The following is a 24,280-nucleotide window of genomic DNA, read 5'->3' on the forward strand; positions in this document are numbered from 1 at the left end:
GGAAGGCCACCATTGCAGCAACCACACCCTGGTAAACTGTCTTAGCAGATGAGCTAAACCAGGTTGAGGGTATGGACAGACCACCACTTCTCAGTGAGTTATGGGGATCCTACCCCAAGCATGTGAAGACATTCACAGGTGGAATGGGTGGTTAAGAACAATTTATTCTGATGGCTATGAAGGTGGCTGAAGCATACTCTGTGGAGGGCTCAGAGCTGGGTCAGACGCTGAAGATGTCAAGGCTATCCACTGCATCTGGAGCCATCTCCAGTCCTGACTTTTTTGTCTTGCCACCAGACTTCAGTGACTGTAAGAGAGACTTTGTGCAGCACTGCTTCACTAGACCAATTTGAGCAAGATAAGACATCACTTATTTATGATGTCATTGGCCTTCTTCAAATGACTAAGAGCACCAGTATGGTAGTTATCCATACAGTCATCTCATTGCCCTTCTTCCCCACCCTGTGAGCCACTATGGTGGCGGGGATGGGCTTTGGTGCATCTTTGTGGTCTCTGTAGCACAGGCCCTCAACTCTAGGTATACGCAAGAATGCTTGTTATGTTAAGTGGACTCAAGCAGCTGCTCTGTGTAGCTCTCAGGCTGCTGAGGCTCAGGCTGCCCTCACTCTCTTTCTTCTCCCCGCTTTGGGCCACAACCTTCATTCTCCAGAGGCAAACATACGAGGGTTTGGTCACAGATACCTAGGTTTGGGGGGGTGGGGAGGATGGGAAATAAGTGGAATTTATTGGTTAAAAAAGGTCCAGTGAGAGAATTACATCTGGGAACCCTTTAAAATGTTTGTTTAAAAAAGATCTCTAATGTATGTGGCTGTTAAAAAGTTGATGTGTAAATTCAGTTCAAAAAACACTTATTAAACTCTTGCTGTGTTCTAGGCACTATGCTAGGTGACAGGGATGTAAAGACAAAAATTAAACATTCCCTGCCCTCAAGGAGCTTACCATTGTGTTCTTGTTCAGTCACATCTGATGCTTCATGACCCTGTGGACTGTAGCATGACACTAATGTCCATGGGGTTTTCTTGGCAAAGATACTGGAGTGGTTTACGATTTCCTTCTCCAGTGGATTAAGGCAAATGGACATTAAGTGACTTGCCTAGGATAACAGAGCTAGTAGGCTTTCTGATTTGAACTCTGGTCTTACTGACTTTGGGGAAGCTAGGAGCCACAGTCAATAGAGAACTGGGCTTGGAATCAGGGAGAGTCATCTTCCTGAGTTCAAATCCAGCCTCAGAAACTCATTAGTTAAATGACCCTGGGCAAGTTACTTAACCCTGTTTACCTCAGTTTCTTTATCTGTCAAATGGGCTGGAGAAGGACATGGCAAACCACTCCAGTATCTTTGTCAAGAAAAGCCCCCCAAAATGGGATCATGAAGAGTCAGACTGAAAATGACTGAAAATGACTCCAAGCTTAGTGCTCTGTTCGCTGTGTCACCTAGCTGCCTCTACCATTCTTTTTGGTAGCTGTTGTTTGTTGCTCACTATTTTTTTTTATTAATCTACTAATCTATGAAGACATTTAAAGATGGTCATAGCTGTTATATATTGGTTAAGATATGTTTCTTTTTTTAAGAATTTTTTTTAGTTTTCAACATTCATTTTTATAAGATTTTAAGTTCCAAATTTTTTCTCTCCCTCCCTCTCTTCCTGCTTCCCCAAAATATCATTCAATCTGATATAACCTCTACCAGTCTACTGGATGTATTGTAGGAGTGTGCTGGTAAATGTTTAATAACTGGCTCTCTTGGGGACAAAATATACCCAAAACACACTAAGTTTAAGTTGCATTAAAATTTTCTCTATCACTTTATTAAAACTTGACAATTAACAGAACAGTAAATCAAACCCTGATTTGTGGTGGTGTCCTTTTCCAAGGTGTAAATGCACATCCTGAAAATTTAACAGTGGACTCCCTAACTGGTACAGCATACACCCAACCCTAAATGTTTGTTTTAAGTACTGTGCTTCTATAGAAGTGCGAGGTGGTATATGATTAAAATGGCTTGTATCAAATGACTGGATTTCACTCAGTCAGTTTCTTCACTCAGCCAATTTAATAATTCAATAAACATTTATTAAGGGCTTACTATGTGTCAGGCCCTGTGTGTTAAGCACCGGGGATACAATTTATGAAAGGAAAGACAGTCCTTACCCTCAAGAAATCTATAGCATAATGAGGAAGGAGGGGAACAAGATGCGAAAGGAGGCAGGAAAGAGTGTGGGGTACGTGTGTGTGTGTGTGTGTGTGTGAGAGAGAGAGAGAGAGAGAGAGAGAGAGAGAGAGAGAGAGAGAGAGAGAGAGAGAGAGAGAGAGAGACATAAAGTGAGACACATAGGCAGAGACAGAGAGAGATTGATACCGAGGGGGTATCTTGCTCATGGAGTAGAAACCAAGAAGGGCAGCTCTCCGCTGTGCAGTGAGCCGAGTCCAGTTCTGCTTTCTCTAAAGGAAGGGACTGGGAGTTTAGTAGTTTACTCTCCAGCCTTCTAGTCAGAGGGGCAGAACACTGAGGGAGGTAGCTGCTTGGTGATGAGATTAGAGGTGATGATCTTTAATTTGGGAAAAGCATTGTGTTTTATAGAGTTGAAACCAGGCAGGGCAGCAGATGTAGAGTGGAGATGACAACCAACCCAGAGTTAAACATGTTCACTTTCTAGAGAAATACAACTGATTCCTTACCAGCTGACTTCTGCCAGGTGATTATATTTTGCTTCCCCAAGTTCTTTAAACTGGTGGAAGGAGGTGGGACAAATGTCTTGACATTTGTCTAGAGATTGTCTTATAAATTTACTTGAAACTTTTTCTACTATATCCATATTCTCCTCCCTAACCCTAGTTCTGTTTCTTTTGTCCACCTATATATTTTACATTTTCTGTGGTTCAGGACCCTCTACAAAGTTCTCTGATGATGGATGATGGTGGCATTTGCAAACCTAGCAAGACTGTCACTTTGGGGTTTCCCTGGTGACCTTCCTGGGATAGGACCCTCTAACCCTACTGAGTAATTGAAGTAGTTTGTTCCATAGTGAATAGGTGGGAGCTATTGCAAGGCAGGGAGGGGAAGGAGAGGACTAGTGGAGCATTGTGGTTTTCTGCCTTGCAACAACTTAGCTGTACAACTTAGTTGTGGCTTTCAGGCCAAAGGACTGCGGACTTGTACAGGGCCCTGGGGTTTTTTTTGGCAAAGGGTGGTTTGATTGAGAATCCAGAAGTAGTTAGTTCAAATCTAGCTGTCTCAGCTCTCTGCAGAACCTGGCATTGGTCATCTGGAGAAACTACAGAGAATGATTTCCATAAGGACCAACTATGATTGTGGAGCATAATGGAAAGAATGCTTGACTCAGTCATTGGAGACTTGGGTTTGAATTCCATGTCCATCACTTACTAGGTATATGGTTACAGGTAAGTTTCTTCATGTAGGCATGTAAAATGGGGAGGATACAACCCAGAGATGACGGAGACTTATCTGGGATAATGAATGTAAATGCTTTCAAAATGTGAATGTCAGCTCTTGTTCCCACAGAAGTAAATTAGAGTTTCTGAGCAGGTGTTGCAATCTGCTTGTATGTAGTATGCTCAGAGAGGAGGCTGATAGAGAGAGAGCTAAAGACTACAAGTCAAAAGGTCCAGGTACTAGTCAGGGTTCTATCTCTGACACCCTGGATAAGTCATAATCTTTCTCTGGACCTCAGAAAATGAGAGGGAGTAGAATAAATGATCTCTAAGCTTTGCCCCAACTCTGACAGTCTACGATTCTGTGACCACTTAATCTTTGTGCCTCATCGGCTGAAATGTGGCTACTAGCCCCCTTGCACTACTTGTCTCACACAGAGTAGTTGTGAGTCTCCAGTGAGGTCACAGATGGGAAAACTCCCTGAGAAGTTAAAAGTGCTGTACCAATGAACTCCATGGGAGCTAACCATTGGAGACACTGACCAATTAGACACTGGGGCCGGGATAGTGAGGTTTCATTGAAGGAAACTGGGAATGGTTAGTATGGAGAAAGAAAGACTTCGGGGGCTGGTGGAAATGACTGTCATTAAATATGAGAGGTGCTATCATGTGGAAGGAAGGATTGAGTTCATTTTGTGTGACTGTGGATGACAGAGCTAAGAGCAGTGGGTGTGTATGTGGGATGGAGGAGATTACAGTTTGGACCAGAACTTTCTAACAACCAGAGCTGTGATATAGACAGCTCCATGTCTCTGGAAGAGTTTAGGCTGAGACCAGATGATGTCAGGGGAATTCTTTGATGAGGTGGGAGGCTGGTCCAGATAGCCTCTAAAGCCCCTTCTAGCTCTAATGTTTGGTGCTCTTAGGAAGTATTTTCATGATTGTTTCTGGATGGTGGCACCACTGTTAGCCAGTTACACTGAGAGGGTAGATAAATCCCCCTTCTCAGGAATAAAAATGTTCTCTACTTTCTGACCTGACTTTGCTGCCAGCTCTCTGAGGGTAGGGGTGTGGTGGGGACTATTCCTGGGAGAAGAGCCAAGGGCAGCCATGGAGATGGTAATTGAGGAGTGAAGAAGCTATGCTCACATTATCAAATCTTAATCAAATCTTACACTGATTCCCCTCCCCCCCCATGCACCCTCCAATCAGTGCCATAGACTGGGAGAAGGACCTGGCTTTCTGCTGAGCTGCCTTTCTCTCCTGGCCTTTCCCAGACTTCATTTTGAGAGTGCCTGTCATTTGGGTGAATGGTGTCACTCATCTCTTACTGCAGTTTTTCTCCCCTTACCCCGGTTGCTATGGAAGCCCTTTTCATTAGTGCTGAAGGATGAGTGTTTGATCAAGGACAGATTTTGCTAACACTATGAATATCATGCCTTGGGATCTTGTGGGGGTTTTTTTTCCTCTTTGGAATTTCATTTTGGTGGGGCAGAGGGGAAGTGGGGCAAGAAGGGAAAGAGGAAGAAAGGGAGGTTGGTTTTGTTTTGTTTGAGAGTATTGATGATGGCAGGAGGTCGAGAGGAAAGAGAAACACAGTTGTGAGGTAGGACTTTGCATGTGTGACCTGAGTTAAATTGCTTAATTTTTCTGGGTCTCAGTTTGTTCTTCTGTAAAATGATGGGATTGGATCACATGATCTCTAAGGTTGCGTCCAACTCTAACACTCTGTAATTCTGAGTTCTGGGAAGGTGCTATGTTGTGGCAGTGATCTCTGATGCCCCATCCCAGCTCTGAAATTCTAGAATTATAGCTGTGCATGCACAGTGAATGAACAGAACCACAGAGCTAAGGCTGAGAACCGTCTTTTCATGATGACCCACATTCTTGAGATTCTTAGCCGGTTATCCCAGGTCATCAGACAGCTCTGTTTCATGCTTTGCTGGGTTAGATTTTCAGCAGATGTCTATGGAGAGTTCCTTTTTTTCCCCCAACTAATATTTTCTTACTGTTATTATCTCTTTAAGTGATTAGTCTGTTCTAGGCATGCATTACAATAGTTAGTACATCTCAATGCATTCTATGTTAAATTTAGTGTGGACAGGAGTATTAGGTCTGGAGGGTGACTGTGTGACCCTGGGCAAGTCATTTAACTTCACCCAGTCTCAGTTTCCCCCTCTGTTAACTAAGGATAATTTTTTTTTGAGGCTTGGTTTTGTTTTCCTTTAGAGTATTCATGGCAGGAGGTCAAGAGAGGAAAGGGAAAATACGAGTTCCATCATCATTATTATCTGAAATGACCCTGTGGTGACTCCTATTGCAAAATGAATAGTCCCCTTATAATATGTCTGTTACTCAGTACTTCTAAATTATGAGCTCCTTTTCCCTCCAAACAATAAACAAATATTTATTAATCACCTACAATATGCAGGCACTACTAGACTCTGGGAATACAAAGACAAAAATGAAATAGTCCCTGCCCTCAGGGGGCTTACCTTCTATAGGAAATCCACATGTGCATGTGTAAGTTTCTACAGGACAAATAATAGCTTTTATGTGGTGCTTTGAGATTTGCAAAGCACTTCATGTATGTTAACTCATTTTGTCTGAGAGGTAGGTGCCATTTTCCGCATTTTACAGAAGAAGAAACTAAGGCAGACAGAGGTTAAATGACTTACCCAGATTTAGTAAGTGTCTGAGGCAGTATTTGAACTCAGGTTTTTCTCGTTCCAGGTTTGGGAAGGCACTCGCAGACTGGGAGATCAGAAAAGGCTTAGGTGTTTTTATCCATTTTTATGTTATGAACCACTTTGTCAGACTGGTGGAAGACTTAGAGATTCTTAAGAATGTTTTTAAATGCATAAAATAAAACACCTAGAATTACAAAAGAAATATTGAATAGTTATAAATAATTGTTAAAGAGAGTTGTGGATCCCAGCTTAATAACCCCTGATGTAGAAGATGATATTTGAGCTGAATTGTGCAGGAAACGGGATTCTAAGTGGTAGAGATGAGGAAGGACTGTATTCCAGGCGTGTGTGTGTGTGTGTGTGTGTGTGTGTGTGTGGTGTTGTGTGTGTTGTGTGTGAAGAACAGGAAGAAGGCTGATGTGGCTGGACTTGAATGTGAATGTATACTAGAGGATTGAAGGATAGTAGGGTATGGTGGGAAGGGTTTTAAAAGGTAGACAAGTTTATATTTGTTTCTAAAGGCAGTAGAGAGCATTGTAGTTTATAGCAGGAAAATGACCTGGTCAGATCTACTTTTTAGGAAAGTTGTATGGGGTGTGGATTAGAGAGGGGAATTACTTGAGGAAGGGAGACCATGTAGGAGGTTATCATAGTTAGTTCAGAGGTGGTGAGACCCAAAGAGGAGCTAGGTGATACAGTGGATAGAGTGCCTGGCTTAGTCAGGAAAACTCATCTTCCTGAGTTCTAATCTGAGCTCAGACACTTACTAATTATGTGACCCTGGGCAAGTCCCTTAACCTTATTGACCTCAGTTTCCTCATCTGTAAAATGAGCAGGAGAAGGAAATGGCAAACCACTCTAGTATCTTTGCCAAAAAAAAACCCAAGTTGGGTCACAGAGAGTTAGACACAACTGAAAAAGGACTGAACCACTGACGAGACCCATTGAAGTTAAATGACTTGCCCAAAATCACATAGGTAGTAGTAAAGTGTAAAAGACAACATTTGAATTTAAGTCCTCTGCTATCAGATTCTGTGTTCTTTTCAGTGTACCAGAAGATCATAGGTACGTCAATCAGAAGTTATGAGGCTCTAAAGCCAGGGTGTTGGCTACGTGAGAAGAGAGAAAGGAACAGATAAAAAAAAAATGTTGTGGAGATAGAAAAGACAAGACTTTGGAGATAAATGAATAATATATAAGAGTTGGGGAGAGAGTTGGGGAGTTGAAGATGACATTCAAATTTTGAATCTGGGTGATTTCAAGAAATGGTGACAGAAGGGGGAAGTTCCTAAGAGGCATGGATTGAAGGGTCTGGGAAAGAAATGACTCTTGTCTTGTTAGTGTGAGGGCAGGAGCTATGGAAGGGAGGAAGACTGTGAGCCAGGTAGACCTTGAAAGCAGATGTGGCTTCTTGTACTTGTATCTTTCCTTGGCCTGAGCGCAGCTGTGTGCCCAGTAAAGACAACCTCAAGTGAATGGAAGTTGACCTCTTCATTCAGATTTGCCTCTATTGGGCTTCTTAGTGTGACAGAGTGATAGGTGTCTAAGTCACTTTAAGAATTGTCTTAGAATGACCTACCTTTTAGAGTAACAACATTATAGCAATGGAACTGATTGAAAAGATGTTGGACTTGGGAGTTCCCTGAAGTGAACCAGTTAGACAAATCAATAATGACCCCTTGAACTACTTTCTACCCAGTCTGCCTCTGTGCCAGAGTCAGTGAAAAGAACATTGGCTCTGGAGTAAGAGGACCTGGATTCAAATCTAGTCTTTTGCATGACTACCTCTATGACCATGGGCAAATCGCCCTCCTTGGCTTTAGTCTCCTCATCTGGTTAATGAAGGTGTTGGAGTCTAGAGCCCCAGAGGTGCCTTCCTGGCCTGATCTGTGATGGTGTGTGGCACATAAAGACCATGGCTCCTGCCTTTAAGGAGTTAACAGTTGAATTGGAGAGAAAAAGATGCCTAGATGTGACAGAATAATAATGAAAAGAGAAAAAGTGAGGGAATTGAGGGGATTAGCTATGCAAATGGTTGATTGTGGGAAATTGAGAAACTGCACTGACTCCATCTTGTGGCTCAATTCTGGAGCTAGCTTAGTTCCTTCTCTATTCAATTATGGGTCTAGTTCAATTTCTGTCTTGTAAGAAAAGTTCACTCAATGATGGGAATTGTGAGAAAACCTTGTTGCATTATTTGAAGCTAACCTTGTATGGCTGGGAAGCTACATCATCTTTGCCCGCTGCTTAGAGCCCCATAGCTTAGCTAAGGATCTAACTTATTCTGACCAGAAATCCATTCAGATGCAAAGACTGATGCAAAGAGTTTTCTCACAATTACACATCTTAAGCAACCCATATGTCTTATCTGCAAACTGACCCATGCTAATCAGTCAGTTGTTCCCACGTTCCTTTGATTGTTTACAGGCACTTGGGGCATAGGGACACCTCCTTTTCTGGTTTCAGGGAATTGTACCTGTTCACTCTCCCCCCCATCCCCTTCCAACTTGGAAAGTCCCTAATCTTTCACCTTATTAGAAATCAGATTACCTGATATTGTATTATTTTCTTTTAATTAATTGGGCATATTTGATTGTTTCAATGTATAAAAGCCTACCTCCTCCATATTCATTGAGGTCCAGGCCTAAGCTGAGGAGGTCTGGTCCTGGTTTGCTGAGCACTTGGCATTCATTGCTTAATAAATTGATATGCTTGGAATCTCAGACATTTGTTTCCTGAGTCACTTCCTCTTTCACCTACCACATAGATATAAAACGTAGACACAGAACAGTATGTAACTAGATACTAAGCTGTGCGTATGGACTGAGAGAGCTGAGGGAGTTTAGGAAAGAATTCTAGTTCAAGGTGGGTGAAATTAGTCCGAGAAGACTACAATGGAAGAATAATTAAGGATGAGTAGGTTTAAGAAAACCAAGAAATAACGCCTTGCCTGTGAGTTCAGTTACAGTGCCACAGCCAGACGCAGGGGTGTGATGGCCATGGCCATCTTCAGTCAGTTTCTAAGAAGGTGAGGTGGTGTGACCATGGGGAGGAGAGAACAGTAGCTCTTGGTGTGGTCAGAACAGTGCCCTAGCAGTTACAACACCCTGGTTTTGATCCTGCCTCTGACCTTAGGTAAGTCACTTCTCTTTTTTTAGAGTTTAGTTTCCTACTTTGTCCAAGAAGGCTGGACTTTATAGCTAATGTCCAACTTATGGGCCACAGGTGCCCACAAAACTGGCTGGGAACTAGATTAAAATGAATTAACTAGATAAATAAAAATACAATATAACATAGATAATGTTAATGTGAGGTTTTTCTAAGTCGTTATGTGGCCCAGAGCATTTCAAATTGAGTTTAATACCATGGCAGTCTGCATCTCCGAATACACCTACATGTATTCCATGGTTTTTGGGTACTCAAGAACTGTGACTTCACTTCTGCAGATGCCCAAATCCTGTGTCTGACCTCAGAATTAAGAAGGGGTATGGGAAGACTCGGCCTCTCCTCCTCTCTCGTATTAATTAAAGCTTTTTTTGCCTTTACAGTTGTTAACAACTGTCAGGGGACATCTGCAACTTCACTTGGATCAGCAGGAACCTACAGGAGAGATGATTAGAAGTACCTGAGACGAATTAAAGATGTGCCATTTCATAGCAGAGAGTGAGGTCTATGTTGACACATAGAGTGGTTGGAGATGTGGATCTCTCCCCAGCCCTTCCCTCCAAACCCAAATAAGCATCAGACTTAAGACATCCCTCTCTTCCCCCTCAACCTACTTGGCCTTAGTCCCCAAGAACTGCTGCAGGCAATTTGTGGTGTAAGTGGAGACTGACAGATGTGCTTGGGGCACCAGGCCTTCTCTTTTCTTCTTGGAACCCACCTTTTGAACAGTGGAAGAAGCAGACACCTGACCAGGAAAGGATGCCCACCAAGGGGAAATACTTCCTCAATGAGGATGAGGAATGGAAGAGCACAGATTCCCGCTATGAGCAGTTCCATCGCATGAGCCAGTACTACCCTCTCCTGCTCATCTTCCTCTCTATCGCCATCATTTTGTCAGTCATACTCATCATCCTTGCCTTCATCCTTGGGGTGAGTGGATTGGCTAGGGTGGCAGGAGAGACACTGAGGAGGAATTAGGGGTCTTCTGCTCTAGTTCTGGATCCACTCCCAAACTAGCTTAGTGAGCTGATCCCATCCTGTGTCTTGGCCTCAGTTCCTTCCCCTATGAAATGAGGAAGGGAAGGGGGTAGAAGGGAACAAGTATTTATTAAGCTCCTATTGTATACCCTGGGAGGTAGGTACAATTGTTATCTTTATTCTACTGTTGAATTCATTGATGCAGACAAAAGCTAATTGACTGGCCCAGGATCACATACCCAGCATCTGAGGCTAGATTTGAACTGATGTCTTCCCTACTCCAGGCTCCGTGCTTGCTCAGTCTACTGCATTAAGTTACCTAGGGGACATAGGGTTGGGTTTGGAGCCAGAGAACAGATCTGAGTTGACATCCTAGTTCTGTCACTCATACCTGTATGACCCTGGTTACTCCATTGACCTCAGTTTCACCTATAAAATGACAAGAGGGTTGAATTAGATGATCTCTGAGGTTCCTTCCATTTCTAAATCTGGAATCCCAGGATAAGAATTCCTATCCTGACTGTTTGTTTGGGCCAAATGAGTTAATCAGTGGGGGAGCTTTGAAAAATTCAAAAGTAGCATATGACTGGGAGGTTCTGGTTTAGTGGGAGCAGCTTTCTTTCCTCACCATTGTCTCTTCTCTTGTGTTTGTTAAGGAGAAAGCAGCAGCCTGGGAGTCAGGATGAGTAGGTTTTGGTCCTCACTCTGTCACTGACTTGTTTTTTGGTTTTTGAGAAATTCACTTTATGGTGAGAAGAGCTTTGTGTGCAGTGAGATGGATCAGAGCATCTGGGTTCAGATCCCAGACTGTCTACTTTCTGTTTCCCTGGGCAAGTCACTTAAGCTATCTGATCCTCAATTTCCTTTTCCATAAAATTAGGGGAGGGGTGTGGATTAGGTAACACCTCTAAAGACCCCGCCCATTCCAAACCTTACATTATGAATTATAAATGCATGAATTTATGAATTATAAATGTTAGGAATTTCCATCTCCCTTCCTCCACTTGTATGCATTGTTTGCTTCTTCTTACCTTTAGAGGGAAATGAGGTTGGGTTGCATTTCTTAACAGATCTTGTCTAGTATGTAGCATTCTGGTTGGAACTGGGAGTGAAGAGTCACCTCAGTCAGTGAAAACAGCAGTAATACATAATAATACTTCATTGGCTGTAATTTCGTTGATGTACACACTTCTTTTTTTTTTTGGAGGCAGTCAGGGTTAAGTGACTTGCCCAGGTAAGTATCAAATGCCTAAGGCCATATTTGAACTCAGGTCCTCCTGAACCCAGGGCTGGTGCTCTTTCTACTGCGTCATCTAGCTGCCCTGATGTATACACTTCTAACAATGCAATAGGTTGCAACCCATATATCCATGTCTCCTTGTGCTGTGCGTTAATAATAATTAAAGCAATAAGTCATATAAAGCAGTTATCTGATGATCCTCACCATGATCCCTATGACTTTGATAGTTCAACTAATAACATCCCCATTTTCTGAACAAGGAAACTGAGGCCCGAAGGGTTTGAGTGACTTGACCAAGGTCATATATCTAGTAAGGAATAGAGCTGGAAGTGGTATCTGGAGGGTCACTTGGAGGTGCCCTCCAAAGAGATAACAGAGTCTTAGAAGAAAGAGCCTCCACAGAAGGGTAGTAGTGCTGGTGTGTGTATTCGTCCTTCGTTGCTGAAGAAGACCATGCCATAAGAGAAATAATAACATGACTTGCACTTGACTTTGCTTTTGAGTGAGGGAGGGCTGAATGCTGGTGATTGTTACAGGAGGAAGTATAAGCCTTGCCTGGGCAGCCTGGGCTCTAAGTGATGTACACTAAGACAGCTTCTTTTTGAGAGAGCCCCTGCCTCCCAGTCTCTTTTCACTTGGTCCTCACAACACTATCTGGGATTAGTAGGATGAGATGGTCGAGTGAAAATCACCCCTTTCGTTTGGTACAAATCAATCACCAGACTAGAAGTGGACCCCCTCCCCACCTCTGAGGCAGGGAGGCTGGGATGGCCCTCAAGGCCTCACTGGGGTCCCTGCAGATTATTCCTAGGGTTGGGAGGAGTTGTTGGCTGCTACTATTTCTGCTGGGCCAGCTGTGAAAATCACATCAATCTCCACTCTAGACAGGCCTTGGGCCTTGCAGAGTAAACTCCCCAGTATTAATAAGACATGTGACGCCTTAGAAGGAATTTAGAAGAGAAGTTTGGATTCACTCAAAGAGCTGCACTTGAGGACCTACAGGGCCACCTGTGGGCTTGGGGCTATGGGTTCCTCACCCCTGGTTAAGCCATCTCATCCTACTAATCCCAGATATTGTTGTGAGGACCAAAGTGTCAAGTCCATTTGATTAAAGGTGAAGTATTCATACTTACCCCTCAACAGAGATACCTGTAGTAATTTCTATGGGCTTTGGAGATAAGGAGGGAAACTGAGGCTGAGAAATGAAGTATCATTTTCACAGGTTTCCTCTTCTTGAATGGAAACATGGTCCATCCTCTTGAAGCAGCTGATTATTTCATAGTGTAGACCTCCCTTTCCCCTAACACCTCCCTCTCTGTCCCCCTGCCCCTTACCGCACACACCAGGAGAAATTTAGCCTATAAAAGTTGAAGGAGTTGGGAAGATCATCCATAGTGTTAATGGTCTGGGCTAACACAAGAGGACTTCATGGAGGAGGTAGACCTAGAGAGAAGACAATCGTGAGACATGAATTCTTACTGTAATTTCTATTAGGCTGATTCCAAGCACTACCCTGGATACATACCCTTCCTGGTGACTACGTTCATGATTCTTATCGTATTTGCGATCATTTATGCGCTGGTGTACGTGGAGTGCCTCTTTCAGAAATGGCTCAAATTCTTTGCTGTGATCATCTGGATTTGCTTCTTGACTCTGGGTTTCGTCTTAATCTTCACCTGGAAGGATGGTGAACCCTATATGTGGGAGCAGGTAACTATGGGGCCCAAGGTCTCTGGGTCCCAAGTCGCTGCCTAATGGAGAGATCAAGACAGTGCTTTGGACTGATTTAGCCTGGGAAATAGGATATTGAGTTCCACCCCTGGCTCTGCCACTAATTCCCCAAAGGACCTTGTGTAAGCCAGCCTCCTTTTTTGTACCTTTTGCTTCCCGTCTGTAAAATGAGGGCATTGGGCCAGATGACCTCTGAGACCCCTTTCAAGTCAGACATTCTATAGTTATGGGACTTTACTAACTTATACTTTATTGATTTATTCCTTGAGAGACCCGGGGCCTATAAAAAACCCTCAGTAAGAGAGACAATCTGCAAATTGTAGTTTGGTTCTTTTTGGTGAGGTGTACAAGGTGAAGGGATAGATTTGTTTTCTCATTCAGGTTGACTGAGGCTAATACTATACTAAAATGAGACCCCCTTCTTATGGCATCAGTTAGGACTGGTTGCAGGAAGGCACTCAGCCTGGGGGTGGATTTGAAGGGTAATTGCTCAGGATTCACACTTGGTTGCTGAATCTAGAAGGTACTTTAGAGGTCATTTGGTCTACCTCCCTCATTTTACAGATGGGAAAACAGGCTGAGATCAATTGATTTGTCCATGCTCACACAGGTAATAAGTGGCAAAGACAGGATTCAAACCCAAGACTTTGGAAGCCAAATCCTACAATGTTTTCACCACCCCATGCAAACTGTACACCAGAGGGTGTGACTGTTGCCTTGTGCCCTGTCATTGGGCCAGGTGAACAAGCCCTAGCCCAGCTTCCTTCAGAGTGTTAATTATCCTTTCCCAGGGGAACTGACTAGGCTGGAAGCTGTCTTGTCGAGAAGGAGGCTATTTTAACAACTCTCTGTTATAGCCCAGGGTGTTAGTGTGTCAGCTATACTGTCTCCCATGGGTTTATTAGGGGTTTGAAACTTCACTATGGGTGAAACTTGGCAGGCCCAGATCTTGGCCTCCAACTGCATTTTAATGTGTGGGAAATGATGAATAAACTTGACTTTCCCTTGAGTGAAAAAACCCCCAATAAATTTTAGATTTTTTCTTTTGCCTCTATGCTCTTATAAACTCTGTCCTTGGTCACAGCTCATTTGATAAGGGAAGTATGTTACAATGAAGACATCTTGGGGTCTGAGTGACCATATTTGGAGGCTGGTTGGGGAGCTGGAAGATTTTTACCCTTCTGCTCTAGAGCGTAATGTTTATTCCCCAATCAGCTGACTCTGTGCTCCCAAGGGACAGATAGATCTTGGATAGTGTCTCAAATTCGGTTAATAACTTTACCCTCTTGTCCCCAGGATCTCCCCTCTCTCATCCATGCTTTTTCCTAGAATGATGAGTGAAGAGCCAAACTGGCTTGATTTCAGGTCCAAAGGCTTGGTATCATTTTTTGTTGGTTTGCCCGCTCTCTGCAATGACAGTAATGGGCAGTTCCATAGCAAAGGGGAGGAGGGGAATGCTTGTCCATAATGGACATAATTGACTTGGTGGAAAGAAGCCAGACTTAAATCCTGACTCTGACCCTTAGTACCTGCGTGACCTTGGACAAGTCACCTTAAACACTATAGAACTTGGTGTCTTTCTCTATAAAAATAAGTTTAGATGTTCAGTTTAGGTGTTCTCTGATGTCCCAACCCTAAGGTCCATAATAGACATACTGGATAATTGGCCCCTGGATGTAATGATCTTGATTTATTCCAACACCCAGCTGTCTGCAGTCTTACCTGGTCTAGGGAGCCTCCTTCCCTCCTCCCCTTTTCCAGATTTGAAGTTGCTGGTATTCATTATGTTTTCTTTCTTCAGGTACCTTTCTTTCTGTTCATCATCTTTACTGTGTATACCATGCTGCCTTTTGAGATGAAGGAGGCCATTGTGGTGAATGTCCTGTCCACACTGTCTCATCTGCTAGTACTAGGTATCCGTACTAAAGTGTTCACGTCAGGCTTGCCAGTGGTGCTGCAGGTAAGAATCAGCCCTCAATATAGCATACAAATATCCAGTGCTTAGAGTGAGCAGAGCTCTCTGCTTGGTGCCAGGGGAGATCCGGGTGTGAATAAGCTCCTGTTCCTGGCTTTGAGAAGCTCAAAGCCCAGAAGACACCAGCACAAAGTGCTTGATGGTCTAGCAGGCTTCAGTGAAGTAGGTCTGGGGGAAATAACCCTAAAAAAACTGCTAACAAGAGGGAATTGTAACCTTGGTCCGAGGGTTGTTCTCATGGTCATTTTCAGATTTTCACTTATCGCTTGGAGCAGCAGCGGTCTGATCTGAGTCTCTGCATATTATGGGGAGGTCTGGCCTCTAGACAGGTAGAGAGAATATTTATTAAGCACTTACTATGTTCCAGGAATCGTGATAATGGTTGGAAATACAGAAACAAGAAAACATTCTCAAGGAATTTACCTTCTAATGGCAGAAGAACACGCATAAAAAGGAGTTAGAAAGCAAGGGTGGGAGGTTTGAAGGAGGGTCCCCATGTTGGGATGAGGTAGCCAGAGCAGAGGTGAAGTAGGATGGTAAGGGAGTGATGTGGCAGGGGCTTCTGAGGATATGGCACTTCCAGCAGGGACTCAACAGCTATTGAGTTGGCTTTACAGTGGAGTCATCTTCAGGGTGATAAGCAGCCAGCATTGATGTGGAGCACACCAGATGGAGAACCTCATCTAGGGGAGACATTTGTCTGGTGCTCCTAGGGGAGAGAATCCACCCTAGCTTCTCCCTCTGGTCAAAATTCATTAACATGACTTGTGTTTGCATGTTTCTGGGGTCTGAGAAGGGCATGGAAGTGCATTGAGTGGGAAGGTAGGGCTTACATGTAAAGACTGAGCCATTGTTCTTTTAATACCTATCTTAGAAAAGTCCTTAGTGTGGCTAAGATTACAGAGAAGGGGCAAGGGGACTTTTAAAAAATTAGGCATGGCTTTGTGGCTCAGTTAGGCATGGCTTCCCCTGGGGGTTTGAGGCATAGACTTCCTTCTAGCTTTCAGCACATGTGGCTTTGTCACCCACATATCTACCCCTTCCTCAGCACTGGTTGGGGAGTGGGGGAGAAGTGGTGGTGAAAAGGTGGTCATTGGAAGGAAGATGGTTGGGCCTAATCACTCTTAGCTGTTTTCTGGATGTGTTGTATGTCTGTTGAGGGAGATAACCTGCAGTGATCTTATTTCCTTCCCCCAAAGAATTGTGTGGTAGAGGGAAATTCTAACTTGGCAAGATTACAGGGGAAGTCAGCTCCTTTATCACAAGATTCTCCTTTCCCCCATCCCATTCCAACAGCAGTGAGGATGGAATAAAGGGGATTATCATGTTCTCTGTTCCCTGGGTATGTGCTATGTCAGGCTATGTTCATAAAAAACCTGGAAATAATTATTCTAGCTGATACATTTCCAAAGGACTTTCTTAATTATCATTTCATTGTATCTTCACGACTGTAAGGTAAATGGGGTTAGCTGTCATTTATTATAACACACATTGATACAGTGCCTACTGCATACACAAGGTGTTGTGCTACAGATTGGACTTGTAAAGAAGACTCCCCATAATTCTTTGTCACATAGAGAAGTGACTTTCCCCAAGTAAGTAAGTGTTAGAATGGGGACCCCAGTTCCTGTTCTCTCATTTCTAGTCTAGGTTTTTTCCATATGCCTCTGACTCCTGTCTGAGAGTGTGTATGTATGCACACATATGCATGAATACATACTCTATTATCTCTTTTTGTGGTACCTTGTAAGAGACTGTCTGTGATAGCCATCGACAAGTAAGTAGAAGATGATTGTCTTGTAGGAGCCTGTCCTTGATCTCAAAACCCTTAAAAAACACACACACAGCCCTAGGATAAAGCAGATAATCATATCTTACAGCTGAGACGTCTCTCCCAGGCTGCTTTTTAGTCATTTGTAAATTAAAGAAAACTCAAGATCAAGAGAAATGTTTTTCCTTCCTGGAGCTTGGACCGAGAGACTGCTTTGTCCAGGGAAGTGGAATACAGGTTGGGTCTGAGTCCCCCCAGTCATGCATGGTGCATTGGGGCTGTAGCCCTCCAGCCAAGACCTTGTTTGATGGCCCTTCAGCCTTCAGTATACTCCAAACATTCCATGGACATCATACTTGTCTCTGGGCTTCCAGTACAGGCTACGGCCCCTACAGGAAAGGTTGCCTCTTCCTTGTCCCTGGCATGGGGTTCTGCCCTTCTTTTCCTGTGCCAGGACTTATACATTTTGGCATTGGTGGAGAAATGAAACTGGGAGGGTGCAGTGCAAAGAATAGTAGACTAAGAGGTGAGAGGTCCAGTGTCTAGTCTTGGTTCTGCCAGCAATTTTCTCCATGATCTCAAGGATATTGCTTCCCTTCTCTGGGTCTTGGTCTCCATCAGATAAGGGACTGGACTTTAAAGCCTCTTCCTGAACAAGGGGAATGTCCAAAGAGTGTAAAAGATGGTTTCTTCCCACCCTTGTTCAGAAAGGATCGCTGGAAAGGAGGGCCCAGGCTTGGGCTGGGTTTTGGAATTGGGGGATACAGTTTACATAAAATGTTGGGACAAATTCTATGACCCTCCACCCCCTTGGTATGTCCAGGGGCTCAGGCCAGTGCTGTCTGTCTGCCAGTTTTTCCCTATGCCTTGAACATTCAGGTTCTGGGTTACAGCTGCTGAGCTCTCTGTCTTTCCCCTGGACTCTCTATCCTGGCAGTTGCTGGCAAACACCACCATCTTCCTTTGTGGGAACTTGATGGGTGCCTTTCACAAGTCTCAGATGCAAGATGCATCCAAAGACCTCTTCATCTACACCCTTAAATACATCCAAATCCGAAGGAAACTGAAGATCAAGAAGCATCAGCAGGTAAGCACTTCTGGGAGTAGCTGCCTCCAGATTGATCTGGGAGGTCCCACCCTACTCTTCTTTAATACCCTTGACTTCTCTTTCTTTGATGACTCTTCCAGCCTGTCTTATCTCCTTTCCAAGTACTTCATGGGCATCTCTGCCTTCACTTACCCTTTTCTTCCTGCTCTTTTTCATTCCCAAAATACTATTTTTCAAGGACCAACCCAAAATGGTCCTTCTTCAGCTGGTTCCTTTTGTATCTCTTATTATCGGCACTGTATCTGCATAGAAGTGTTGGTGATGTTCAGCAACACTTTATTACATATTGTTCTTTACTTGCATGATGCATATGATTCTCATTTTCCAAATTAAAGTGGAATTCATTGGACAAATTTCTGGACAAATTTCTTAGCCTCTTTGGGTTTTATCATCCCATCTGTAAAGTGAGGGACTTGGAATAGATGGTCCCTAGAAAACTGGTGACTTAAAGTGAGACCATACCTTTTCCCCTTATTCATAAGGGTACTTTACAAACCTTTGTAGAGTTTTATGATGCTAACTAAGCTTTTGGTCCAAGGAACTTGGGTCATTTGTTTTGGAGAAGAAAAACCTTGGGGGAATTTGATGGTCATGTGGAAAATTAGTTAGATGCATTTTTTAAAAAATTCTTTTTATTTTGTTAAAAGTTTTCCCAATTGTATACAAAAAATTATAACAATCGTTTTAAAAGTTTTGAGTTCCAAATTCTCTCCCTCCCTCCCTTATTCCCTCCCTCCGTACCCCCCTTCTTGAGGAGGCAAACAATTTGACATTGATTATACTTGTGAAGTCATGTAAATGTATTTTACATTTTAGCCATGTTGCAGAAGAAAACACAGACAAAATAAAACAATAAAAATAAAACAAAGAAAAGTATGCTTCAAGCAGTACTGAGAGTTTATCGGTTCTCTCTCTAGAGGCGGATAGCATTTTCCATCATGGATCCTTTGTGATTGGAGCAGATTTAGAGCAGAGAATGCCAGAGGTAGAAGGGACCTCATGTTCTATTTGACCCAAGAGTGTAGCACTAGGACCAAAGGGTGGAATTTACTGGGAAGCAGATGTTCACATCAATACGAGGAAGAACTTCCTAGGTAGATATAATAGATATAATATAGATATAATATAACGATATTATAGATATGATATAATATAATGCCTTAGATATAGATATAATAGATATAATATAATGCCTTGGGAGGTGGTGAGTTTCTCCATTACTGGAGCTTCTTAATCAGAGGCTAGATGACTTTGTGTTAGGTAGGCTGTGGAGGGAATGTTGGTTCTGCCTCTGGTGTGAGTGTGTGTGTGTGTGTGTGTGTGTGTGTGTGTGTGTGTGTGTGTGTGTATGTAAAACAAGATGCCCCCTGGGTTCCCTTTCCTCTTTGAAGTTCTGTAATTCCCTGATCCTCAGGAGAACCTGCTGCTCTCAGTGTTACCTGCTCATATCTCCATGGGTATGAAGTTGGCCATCATCGAGCGGCTTAAGGAGAACAATGACAGACGAAGTATGCCTGACAACAACTTCCATAGTCTCTATGTCAAGCGGCACCAGAATGTGAGGTGAGAATCTGTGTGGCTATAAGTATGGAGCCACATTTGGGGTGGGAGAACCATAGGAGAGAAGGTTGAGCAGGTGGTTTGAAGCCATACTGTGAAGGTCCATGAATGCCACAGTCCAATTTATATTTTATTCAGAAGGTGAGGGACCTTTGGAGTCGAGGTGTGACATCATCAGAGCAGTACTTTAGGAATGTCAGTTGGGCAATAGTGTGGATGATGGGTTGGAGTGGGCAGACCAAGTAGGAGGCTGACATAATAGTGTTGTGGATGAAAAGAGGTGAGGGCCTGATCTGTAGTGGTCACAGTGAGAATGCAAAGAAAGGAATGGATGCTCAAGATATCATGAAGGTAGATCTAACAAGACTGGGCACCTGAGTGGATATGAGGGAGAATTGCAGGAGACCACTCCAAATTTACTATCAATAGAAATAGAGAAATTATGGGAGTATCAACTTTAAGAGAGGAGATATTGAGTTTAGTTTTGTACGTGTTGGGTTTGGGGTATCAGCATAACATCTAGGTGTAAGTATCTGGTAGGCACTGCAGCTAAGCTCTGGGGAGAGGTTAAGGGTAGAAATGTAGTTAGATTTTGGAGTTATCTTTATGGAGGTGATAACTGAAGTGAAATTGCCAAGGGGGAGAAGAAAGACATGGTAGTTCAGTATAAGATAAAGCACTCAAGTGAGTGATATGGTCAGTTTTATAAGAATTCAGTGAAGGGACCTTACAGAGGAGCTGGAGCAATAAGAAAGGGCTTTGTGGAGGAGGTAAATCTAGCTTTGACTTTGAAACACCGGGAAGATTTTTATAAATGAGGAGGGTATTTAAGAGACCAGGGTGAGGGAAAGAGTCAGGAAGAGGGAGGACAAAGGAGTAATGGTGCACAAACAGGAATGAGCCTGATATATTCTGGGGAATAGTCAATAGGCCAGTGTAACCGGAATGGAAGGCCTGAGTTTTTAGAAATGTTGGATTTATTGGTGGACATTATGTAGTGGAGTGGGGACAAACTCTAACAGAAACTAAAAGGATCCCTTGCAGCTGCATATTGACTTAGGAAACCACAAATTAACATTATCTGTGTTGTATTTTTATTTATTTTGTCACATGTTTCCCAATTATATTTTAATCTGGTTCCCTTGCCTTTGGTCAGGAGTTTGAAACCTCACCCCCATTTCACTGAGAGGGACTACTTCCCTTGGCTTCAGAGACATCATAGTCCTGGCTTGCCTATCTTCCTAACTATTTCTTTGTGTCTTCATCATCTTTCTGACTCATGAATGTAGGTGTTTTCCCAGGGGCTTGTCTGTACTCTCTCTCTTGAACATTTCAGATGAGCTCCCATAGCTTTAATCACCATGCAGGTGATTCCTCCATCTCTGCCTGTAGGCCTGACCTCTTTCTTGAACTTCAGAACCCTTCTTCCATGGCCTTCAGGACATCTCCACCTCTATGTCTTATCAGCATCTTAAAGCCCGTAAGTCCAAAAGTGATCGTGATCATGTTCTCTTGTCCCCTAAACCTGCTCCCACTCCTGACTTCACTCTTTCTGTCTATGGCACCACATCCACCTGTCAGAACTACCATTTATTAAATGCTGGGGATGCTGAGAAAGCTAAAACAGAACGAAAAAGCTCCAACAAAAACCTTGGTCTCTTATGTCTGTGACCATAACATTGTCTTTGACTTTTTCCTGTATTTCAATTCTCATATGGTCAGTTATCAAGTCCCATCAATTCCCTGTCTGCACCATCTCTTGTATTAGACCTCTCTCCCTCTTCTCACTGTCACCAGCAATGGATCCTCATTGCCAATTGTTTAGACTGTTACAGTAGCCTCCTTGCAGGTCTTCTGAGCCACATTCTTCATTCTCCCCTCCCTCTAATCCATAATTCATTTCGTTGCCAGAGTGGTCTCTTTTTTATGCATAGAACTGTCCCTGTCCATGCTCAGTCACCTTCACCGACTCTCTGCTGGTTCCTGAGTAAGTTTCGGACCCATATTTCATGGTGGTCCCTTCCTCACACTCTGGGCTCCAGCTTGTCTGGACACTGTCATATCCCCCAGCCTCAGGATGGGAACTGAAGCATGACAGGAGACCTGGATGACTTCTGTGCCCATCTTTAACCTGTCATATCCTACCTGTCCTTTAAAACTCAACTTCCATAACCACTTGACGGAGAAGCCTTCCCCCTTCTCCCTAGCTGCTAACAACCTTCCCTCCTAGAGGATAGGAATGAGCTGTATCTTAGCTAAATTTGGCTCTTCCTCAGCCCTGGTACAATTCTGGGGATACACCAAGTGCTTAATAATTATTTGTCACTGTCACTGCCTGAGGATATTAGGGGCTGAGGCTGGGATTCGCACTCAGGTCTTCTGGCTTCAGAATACCCTGCTCTTGCTGAATGAGGAGACTAAGACTTGCCTGACCTCCTACTTCCTAATCTCTTCAATCACCTTTTCTCTTTTCATCCGTGTCTGTTGTCCATTTTTGCACTGAAGATGTTGAAATCCCAGAGCTGCCTGTCAGATCCTAGGAAATGAGGATAGAGTCAATCCAGACTGTGAAAGAAGGGTCTCTGAAGTTTTTTCTTTCCCTTTGTCTTTTCCACTCTCATCCCCCAATCCCAGCACTATGTAATGGGGTCTTCAGGATTGGTTGTATAAGGGGACGGTTAAGTCTTGGACACCATTCTAGGTCTTCTCCAAATGCTGTCTCACAGAATCTGTCCTGAGTCTCCCTGACTCCCCAAAGGAGGCTGTTGGCTCCCAGACAGCTCTGATGGAGAGGCAAGCCTGAGGAGTGTGTAGGGGGGAAGGGATGGGGCAGGGCACAATTCAACATAGATGTTTGTTTTTAAGCACACTATACCTTCATAGTGGGTGCTTTGAGCCGGCAGACATGATCTCATTCACCCCATAACAGTCCAGGCAAAGCAGAACAGGTCACACCTCTCCGAGGTGGCCTAGCATTGTTGGCTGGGAAGGTAGAGGGTACTTATTACTGTTAAAGCCATAGGGGGAAGCCCTGCTTCTAAAACTGCATTCCAGAGGTACTCAGTTTGCCCCACCTCCTGGGCTCATGTCCTCACTTCACAGACTGGGGGGCTGAGGCCCCAGAGGTGCTCCAAATGGCTTATGGCCATTCAGGGTCCTCTTTGGTTCTCACTGCCTCCTTCCTGATGGTCTGTCTGTCGGCCTAGAATGCGGGCCATAGTCAGGGCACACCGCGTAGAGGTTTTATCCTTCCCTCCGCAAGGATGTTGGGGAAATGTCTCTAATCAGTTATGCTCCTAAAAACCCTCTCTCTCCGATGACTTCCAAGCCTTCTTTGTGCTCCTCTATAATCTGACTTCCCTCTGCCTCATCCTCACCTTCTTTCCTTCATGTACTTTCCATCATAGTCAAAGTATATGTTCTCCATCTCCTCCTGCCCCCTCCCCTCTCTGCCTGGAGCTGCCCTATCCTCCTCCCACCCTCTCAGATCTTTGAGCCTTTGCTGACACTCTTCCCTTGAATGGACTCCTCTGCTCATCTCCCTCAGGTGCAGTCCCTCACTTCCTTCAAGGCCTGGCTCAGATGCTGACTCCCCCATGAAGCCTTCCTTGAAGCTGGAAGTGACTGCTTTCTTCTCAGATGTCTCTTAACACTTGGCCTCAATCTGCCCTTTGTGTTTATTGCATTCTTTCTTGTATTGTAGTTATTTTTGTCCTTCTCTCTTTTCATTGGTTGAAAAGTTTTTTGAGGCAACTAAGTAGCGTAGTAGAAATGAAGGGGGGGGACTCAGAGTGAGGAAGTCCTGGGTTCAGATTCTGCTTCAGACACTACTAGATGTGTGATCCTGGGTAAGTGATTTAACTCCTCATCTTGAAAATGGGGATAATGTACAAGTGTGTACCTCCCAGGGTTGTTGTAAAGATAACATATGTAAAGTGCCGTATAAACCTTAAAGTGCTGTATAAATGTTAGTTATTAACGATAATGATAATTACTGTTATTATTCTGAGTACTATTAGTTATTACTCTTAGAGATAAAAAGGACTCTGTCTTTTCTGTGATTGTATACCTAGCACCCCAGTGCCTCAAACATAACACAATAAGTCTTCAGTGAATGTTTGTTGAATTGAATTTGTTGGGGACTCCAAAAGATAAACACTGTTTCTACCAAACTTGGAGCACTTCATCTGGCCGGCAGGAGAAGCAGGGGTAGCAGGGCCCAGTTCCATATCTGGAAAACAGCTTCTGATGTTTGGGGGAGGCCACTTGGGGGGTGGGGGCAGGGCGGAGATGCAAGAGGAGTGAGGTGGAAGGACTGGGAATTAATTACACCAAATAGAGTCACTTATTCCTTCACTATTTGTTCCGGGCATTGTTCCAGTAGTCTCTCAATATTCCCATTATGCTTGGGAGACACAAATTAATTTTAACATTATCCTCACCAAAGCATAGGAGAAGCAGTGTGGCATGGTGAAAAGATGGGTACCCTTGCAGTCAGACACCTGGGCGGCTCTCTCTGGTGATGCCCGTCTGCAGCAGTGGAGTGAGTGTCTTCATAGGGAGTCACCCACACCTTTGAAATCACAGGCTTGCACCAAGAAACCCAAATGCTGAAGACTGCTTCTTACAGTCTACACAAAATTCTGCA

General features: G+C 43.7%; 1 protein-coding gene across 1 annotated transcript in view; it reads left to right on the plus strand.

Moving 5' to 3' along the window:
* ADCY7 (adenylate cyclase 7) overlaps positions 1-24,280 on the plus strand; it is an 87,124-nt gene that overhangs the window by 15,485 nt on the left and 47,359 nt on the right. The window contains exons 2-6 of the mRNA XM_072632175.1: positions 9,653-10,199; positions 12,982-13,197; positions 15,020-15,178; positions 17,902-18,051; positions 19,487-19,635. Coding sequence (XP_072488276.1) covers positions 10,029-10,199; positions 12,982-13,197; positions 15,020-15,178; positions 17,902-18,051; positions 19,487-19,635 — 845 coding nt within the window. The 5' untranslated portion in view covers positions 9,653-10,028. The remainder of the gene's footprint in view (positions 1-9,652; positions 10,200-12,981; positions 13,198-15,019; positions 15,179-17,901; positions 18,052-19,486; positions 19,636-24,280) is intronic.

This window comes from Notamacropus eugenii, chromosome 1 (assembly GCF_028372415.1).
Source record: "Notamacropus eugenii isolate mMacEug1 chromosome 1, mMacEug1.pri_v2, whole genome shotgun sequence".
In the NCBI taxonomy this organism is placed as follows: Eukaryota; Metazoa; Chordata; class Mammalia; order Diprotodontia; family Macropodidae; genus Notamacropus; species Notamacropus eugenii.